We start from the raw sequence: 7,636 nt of genomic DNA, 5'->3' as shown, positions 1-7,636 counted from the left end.
ATGGAGGTGGGAGAGCGGTCGAGGGCGCGGGCATCCTGGTGCCGAGGTTGCAGGGTGATGCAAGCTGGTGGGAGTGGGAGTGGGAGGGCGCCGCCAACATCGCTGGCAACCCCGGGCAAACCTGACGACCGTGGCTGACGGGACCTAGGAGAAATGGCTGCCGGAAACGTGGTGCAGTCAAGAATCTGGGTACGAAGATCGGAGGGAACCGGAGATGGACAAGAGACGAAAGCGTCAGGAGGACGGAAGGGAGGATCGGCTGTGGCCAGGGTGAAAGTAGGCAAAGGCCGCCGCAACGGAAAACGATTGGAAAGGAGACCAGAACCGTGGACGAAACGACATGGTGCACAGGATGAGAGGGAAAATTTGGTGGCAGCCCGGTGCCAACAACCCCGGCCCAGACGGGTTGGGAGGCGTAGGCGGGAGTCTCAACCAAGGCCGGCTGCTGCGGGTCGTGTGGAGGCACGGTGAGGGGCACTGACAACCCGGTGCCAGATGCCCCAGCAAGAGCGAACTGGTGCCATGGCTGGGATTGCACGGCTGGGGGCGCCGACAACCCAACAGACCAGGAAGCTGTGGGTGTACGACTGGGGACAACTGCATCCCGGTGCAGGGTGCCCCAGCAAGAGCGAAGTGGTGCGATTGTCGAGTATATGCGGCCGAGGGCACCGATACCCCGGTGCCAGAAATTCCATCAAGAAACAAATTCTGCAATTGCTGAGGTTGAGCAGTACAGGGCACCGGCAGCCCAGTGCCAGGAGCCCCAAGGGGACAGAGCTGCTGTGGATGGCCAGGAAGAGCAGGAAGTGGCACTGACATCCCAGTGCCAGGCGGTCCAACATGAGCGGGCTGCTCAAATTGAGGAGGGAGAACAGTCAAGGCAACACAACGTCGAGAATCCCAGGTCAGGTGAGCTGGCGGGAGTGGGAGGGCGCCACGACACATCAGACGCCTCAGGCAAACCTGACCTCCGCGGCTGGTGGGACCGAGGTAAAGCGGCTTTTTCTTTTTTTTTTTTTTTTTCTTTGTTTTCGGGTTATTCCTTGGGTGATGTGAGGGTCTAAGGGCAGAGGGATGTCGTAAATTTGGCGTGTGTGATCCACCAACCAGCACTGATTTTAGTGATAGTTTTAATTTCTGAAACCGTTCGCCTCGATTTGTTCCCAACAGAGGCTGGCAGCGATTTATTGCGATGAAATCCAAAGTATAAAGTTTGTGTGCAAAAACAGTTTATCTTTATGAACAAAGTCAGCAAAACATACACAGTTTTCCTCAAAACGTGAAAGTACCATAGATGACTTCAGTTCTTATTTCTCTAATTTTTTTGTTCCAGTTACGAACTGTCGAGGCAGCTGGAGCCTCCAGTTGACTTGTGCTCACCGCCTCCCTGGAGCCACCGCACGCTCACAAAGAAGTTGTCCTCGTGAGTATGGAGGCGTGGTCTGATTTGAACGCTCAAACACACACAGAGCGTGCACATTTTACTGCACACACACACACACACACCCACACACACACACACACACACTGACCCCACTTTCTCTGTTTTTAGTGTGATTTGTTGTTTGCAGAGTAGTTAGACTATAAAAGGAATATAAATTGTACAATATCATATAATTTTATATAAAACAGCATTATGATTATGATAAAATGAGTTTTGTCTTTGATTCAAGCTGAAGTTGAGTCTGTATTTTCAGGCTCCTGACTGTGAGTGACGGATCGAAAAAAGTCCCCGCTGACCAGATCAGTGTCTCCTCTTCTGGATCCAGTGGATCTGAGCTGGAGGATCTGTCATCCCCAAACTCAGCGTGCTCCATTAGACTGCAGGTAAACCTCTGTGTGTGTGTGTGTGTGTGTGTGTGTGCGTGTGTGCATGTGTGCATGTGTGCATGTGCGCGTGCATGCGTGTGTTTTCTGTCTCTACTTTGTCCTCAGTGGTGTCCCTATTTGTCATGCTCTGCCTTTATCTAATGTTCAGCACAACAGCCACTATTTACGCTTCACAAACTTTCTGAAGCAGTCAAACAAAACCTGCAGCGTTTTTAACAAGAAGTAAAGTACACTGAGCGTTTTTTAACTTGCATAATGTCTCTTCACAAAAGCTTCTCTTCAAAGGCCCATCGAAACAAGCGTCAGTCCTTGAATGGAATTTGAATTGAGCAGGTCCTCAGCTGATCTTGAGTTTGTTTTTTTAATGGTGTACAGCAGTGATACTCAAGTTACGGCCCTCAGGCCAAATCTGGCCGCTGATATGGTGCACGCCGGGAACTTGATTACTTTCAGTATACATAAGTTGTTCATCAAACAGCATCAAAACAGAGCTTGTTGAACAAAACAAGTGCCAGTGGAGGATCCCCCAGACCCCCCGACCTCTGAAGGTCCTAAAATCATAGAGATGTCCCGAAATCCCCAAAACATCCTAAAATCCTAGAAACATCCTCAAATCAAAGAAATGTCCTTAAATCAAAGAAACATCCTAAAATATTAGAAATGTCCTAAAATATGAAAATGTCCTAAAATCACAGAAATGTCCTAAAATCCTAGAAACATACATTGGGCTGCTGTGAGTGGCCCCTGACCTCCTGCTGTTTTGCAGGTGTGGCCCCCAGGTACAGCCCGTTGAGTGTCCCTGGTTTCTCTGCAGCTCTGTGGTCCAGTAATCACTTATGAAACATTTCAGATGCTCTAAATGAATTTGCAGTCGCACTCATCAGTATTTTTCCCTTGTTTTTGTCTCATCTCCTCTGCAGTGCTTTCATAGCTCTTGCAACAATGTGTCAGAGGCCTTCTCCTCTTCCTCGTCCTGCTCCTCCTCCTCCTACCCCTGCTCCACCGCAGACTCCTCTCCAGACTCCCCCTCTTCCTCCAGCTCCTCCTCCGCCTCAGACCGCCGGACCGATCTCTGCTCTTCTGCCACGTCCTGCGGCGGCGCTCGGCCGAAGCCCTCTCCGGCTTCCATCCACAAGCGCTCAGTGTCCATGACCTCGCTGCCCGTGTACAACCGTCAGGTGGCCGACTCGTGTATCGTCAGGGTGAGCGTGGACTTGGGACACAGCAACGGCAACTTATACAAAAGCATCCTGGTGAGTTCATCCTCCACAACTGCTTTAAAATGGGTAAATCTTTGCCACACTGTGTTTCTTTGAATGTCCAAATTTATTACCAATCAATCAAATCATTGCATACCACCTTTCATACAGGTTAGTGCAGTTCAGTGTTTGACAAACCCGACAAGCTGATAAGAAGACAAAATATTCAAGTGATGCCTGAGGAAACAGCAAAAAGAAAAAACAAACAAACACTATTTAGTTACTTATTTAGCCATTTGACACAAAAAACAAACAAAAACATAAAAGCGTAATTTAAAAAAATGAAACTTTAGTAACAGTAATAGTAGTAGTAAAACAGAGTGAAATAAAAGAACTAGATCAACAAGAATGAAAATATAAAAATAGATTTAAAAGCTAATAACAATAAAAATAAAACAAAGACAAAGACATAAATTTGATAAGACATATTACCATTATTATTATTATTTTTATTATTATAATCATCATCATCACTATCATCAGCATCATAAAATGGTTAAATCAAAGGTAGACCCAAAACAAGATAAAATATGATAAAAAGGAAAAACAAAGATAAATAAAATCAATCTGGAATAATGATTGTTATTTTTAAACTTAAAACAAAATAAAATAGATTCCACAGAGATGAATAAAATCATAACAAAGGATAAAAATGTAGAATAAAAATGAAATAGTTAAACAGAGTTAGACTAAAAATGCTTTTATTTCTCGTCTCTTGTAGCTGACCAGCCAGGATAAAACTGCGCAGGTGATCCAGAGGGCGTTGGAGAAGCATCACCTGGAGCACCTGAACTGGCAGGACTTCTCTCTGACGCAGGTCATCTCTCAGGGCAGAGGTCAGAGCAGAGACACTCAGCTCTCAGACCAATTATTTCAAAAAAATAGTGATTAAAAATCTCTATTTAGACTTTTTATCAAATTTTTCCTGTTTTCAGATTTGCTCATGCCAGACAAAGCCAACGTCTTCTACGCCATGTCCACAACAGCCAACTTTGACTTTGTTTTACGCCAATTCCCCAAAGGCCAGAAGAAACCACTGAGGGCCACCATGAGTCTGGGGAGATTCACAAAGTAGAGCCAAAACTGGACCTGGAGGATGAACTGAACCCACGGGACACTCTGTGAAAATCCTCGTTTAATGGTTGTTTTATAAGAAAAGTTTGTTCTCCGAGATGGTCCATCCTTTGTTTGGATACCAGAGAGGGGAACATTTTTATGGTAATGGACCGATTATGCAAAAGCACTTTATGAAGAAGAGGAACACTCGCCTCGACCGAAACTGACAGAGCTCAAAGAAATTTCTGTTTGGATCCTTAAAAAAAGGAAAAAAAAAAAGAAAGAATAAATCCATTCCTCAACGTCACGTGATTTACGCAGCCCGGTCGCCAGAGGCTAATGAAGGTGTTGTGCGTTTCCGCAAACAAGAGAAACATGTACATTTGTACATTTCACACGAGTCATAATGAAAGTGAGCTGGTCTGAGTTTCATACCAACAAACAACAAAAGCAGTTTGTTTGGTTTTCTTTTTTCGAGAAATTGCTGCATTTCCAGCTGATTCTCAGCCGTAAATATGGGTGATTTTAAGTGAGCCATCGCTGCGTCTCCTGCCAGCATAGTGCCACGACAAACTTATGTTTTTTTTTTACCAAGAAACCACTGTTTCTTTCCAGGATAATGTCCCAAAAAAAAAAATGCTTTTCATAAGATGGCAGCACATTTTCTGCCAGAATTGTGCCAAGAGATTCATTTTTAAAAAATTTTCATCCAAGATGTCACTGCATTTCCTGTAAGGATAACGCCACAAAAAAACAATTATTTTTTACTGAAACATCACTGCATTTCCTGCGGGATCGTGTCATGAAAAGCGGTTGCTATGGAGATATTGCTGCATTTCCAGTGTCTTTTCTAGCAACCAAATATAGGTGTTTTTTAGTGACTTGTTTGCATGACAACCAGACATAGTGACACAAAAAGCACTTTGTTTTTTTTACCAAGACATCGCTGCATTTTCTGCAGGATAGTGTCACGATAGCAGATGTTTTTTTAAAAAAAGACGTTTTTCTGGTCAGTTATCTTTTTACTGAAATATTACTGCGTTTTCTGAGGGATAGTGTCATGAAAACTGGTTGTTTTTTTACTGTGACATATTTGCATTTCCTGTCAGAAAAGTGCCACAAAAATTGTTTGTCTTTAACAATATGTCACTGTGTTTCCTGCCAGGATAGTGCCACAAGAAGCAATTATTTTTTACCAAAACATTGCTGCATATCCTCCAGGGTAGCGTCACGAAAAGTGTTTGTTTTTGACTGAGATATTACTGCGTATCCTGCCAGGAAAGTGCCACAAAAACTTTTTTTGTACCTAACCACAGCATCGTGGGAATGTAAAGCGTCAGTGTATTCACTTCATAATAACAAATGTAACATATCTGTGGTTTGCAGAATCGTATAACGCCAACATGTATTCTGTTGACTGGGTTGTTTTGAGGGCATGAGCAGCTTTGAAATGTCAACACGTGCCACATCCGTGACCTTTTTAAACAGGAACATTGAGAAGTGACACAGCTGGGAGCCATTAATAACCTGCGTGTTATAAAGGGAATGGGGGTCAGACGCTGTGTGAAGGACAGACTGTTGATGATAAACTCCCAGCGCTCCTCAGCAGGCCGTCAGCCTCTTGAGATGAGCTCACCCGGTGAGGAGCGGGTGAAGATGTTCACAGCAGGGATCACTCTGTACCCGCGTGAGTTTTGGCCCGGCTCTTGCGGCGTTGCTGAGATACTCATCGTGTGAGGGGAGGCGGCTCGACTGGAAGGATGGCATTCCTGAGCCGCGGTCTCCATGGCAGCAGCAGGAGAGACTTTGCTGGACGGGACGGGATGTGCACATGCGAGCGTCTGCTGTATCTAGATGAGACGACAATACGGGTGAACTGTGGTGTGTGTGCTCTCAGTGTTGGTGCAATTTGACTTTTAGTGTTTTTTTTCTAATGTTTTGTATTTATTTCCACTGTGGTTCACTTTAATCGCACCTTTATCAGATTAACACGTGATGACTCACGAGATGGAAAAAAAGTCAACTTTTTTTTTTGAAACGGCTTTGGTTAGTGAAGTTAAAATTTTAAAGATGTCTTGTTTTCTGTTGAATACAGAGAATATTTAAATGTTAACAGTCCGAATTAAAAAAAAAAAAAATTGTATGTGATCGATTTGGTTCAGACTGGTGAGGCCAAGATGTAACTGGTGCTTAAATGGCTTAATTTAAAGCCAGATAAGGAGTTTAGATTTAATCATTTCAATGACGTCAGATGACGCAGAGACTCTCATTATAAAGCTGATAGGATCATATTTCTAACAGTTAATGCTCCGGGGAAAATTTACAAGAGGAGGAATCACACATTGTACAGACAGAATAAAATGACAAGTTTGATCACTCTGAGGTCCTGAGCTCAGGGGCCAAACGGAGCTGCTGAGGAGAGAAACAAGACTTTTAGTAAAGATTCTCTCACAAAAACCTGCTTTTTGTTCACTCTTGGGATTATTGGAGAGAACGCCACAGCTGTAAAACAAAAAGAAATAAACTGTTTTTCAAATCTCATCCCACACTGTATTGAAAACTTCCAAATAAACACTTTTTAGTTTATCTGACTGGTTTCTGATATTAAGCCAGACATAGTCAGTCATGGGTTAATTATTTGTTGACTCATGACACTCGTGTCACAATGGGCCTCCGGCAGCAACATCTCTTAAAAATGTCTATTTTTTCTCTTAATTTTCTGGGAAGAGAAGATATAAAAGAAGCCAACTCCAGATGCACCAAACACTCTTAACCATCCAAATCTGCTCTGACCAGGTGTGCTCCAAGATTAATCACAGGTCACCTGTTAGCACAGGTGACGAAGAACACAAGAACAAGACTGAGACGACACCAAGAAAGGCCGTGAGAAGTAAAAGAACTTCTGCAGCAGAGAAATGGACGTACGTTAAACTTCAAGTAAATATGATTTTTGGGTGATGTTTTGAGTTATTAAGGGGAGGAGCACTAAGTTCTCATACATACAGTTTATATGAGAAGCTGGAAAAAAAGAAATGTTTTTGTATGAAAACTAAACAATGAGAAAAAAAAGAGTTGCCTTTTTTTTTTATTAACTTGTTAACTGTTTCAGCTGCACCTGTATATTTTCATATTTTTAGTTTGTGCACAAAACTCTTCATTTGTAAAGTAGTTATCAAGTGATCACTCAGTGCCCTTTCACCCATGCTGTTGAAAGAAATCAAACCATTTTGCTCAGGTTTCAAAGGGTTAAACAATCATTTTGACACTACAACTTTGATTAATGCACCCAAACACCGGAACAGCAAAGGAGCCAGATAACTGATCTTTCCTCTGCCCCTGCTGAGTGTGTTTTCCAACCCCTTTTCATCTTATTTTATGAAAAAACATACTTTTTTAATTAGGAAAACTTGAATTATTTATTTTATTTTTTGAATAAACATACTTTTTCATAGGGAAAGCTTTGAATTATTTATTTTATTTTATTTCATTTT

General features: G+C 42.8%; 1 protein-coding gene across 1 annotated transcript; it reads left to right on the top strand.

Annotated features, from left to right (window-relative positions):
* Positions 1-153: 153 nt before the first annotated feature.
* On the top strand, positions 154-6,731 carry LOC121964287. The gene is made up of 7 exons (XM_042514500.1): positions 154-467; positions 614-990; positions 1,324-1,423; positions 1,698-1,827; positions 2,751-3,083; positions 3,811-3,925; positions 4,025-6,731. The coding sequence occupies exons 1-7, from the start codon at positions 154-156 to the stop codon at positions 4,162-4,164; spliced, it is 1,509 nt and encodes a 502-aa protein (XP_042370434.1). The 3' UTR covers positions 4,165-6,731.
* The last annotated feature ends 905 nt before the right edge of the window (positions 6,732-7,636 follow it).

The sequence above is a fragment of the Plectropomus leopardus genome, unplaced genomic scaffold (genome assembly GCF_008729295.1).
Source record: "Plectropomus leopardus isolate mb unplaced genomic scaffold, YSFRI_Pleo_2.0 unplaced_scaffold15027, whole genome shotgun sequence".
Classification (NCBI taxonomy): domain Eukaryota; kingdom Metazoa; phylum Chordata; class Actinopteri; order Perciformes; family Serranidae; genus Plectropomus; species Plectropomus leopardus.
Note: the sequence above shows the minus strand (reverse complement) of the source record. Positions and strands in the feature narration are given on the sequence as shown.

Bases quoted from the DNA above. Each gene is read 5' to 3' on its own strand.
- LOC121964287 (XM_042514500.1), top strand. From the start codon at position 154: ATGGCTGCCGGAAACGTGGTGCAGTCAAGAATCTGGGTACGAAGATCG. The intron at 3,084-3,810 runs GTGAGTTCATCC...CGTCTCTTGTAG, and splicing joins ACTTATACAAAAGCATCCTG to CTGACCAGCCAGGATAAAAC. The intron at 3,926-4,024 runs GTCAGAGCAGAG...TCCTGTTTTCAG, and splicing joins GGTCATCTCTCAGGGCAGAG to ATTTGCTCATGCCAGACAAA.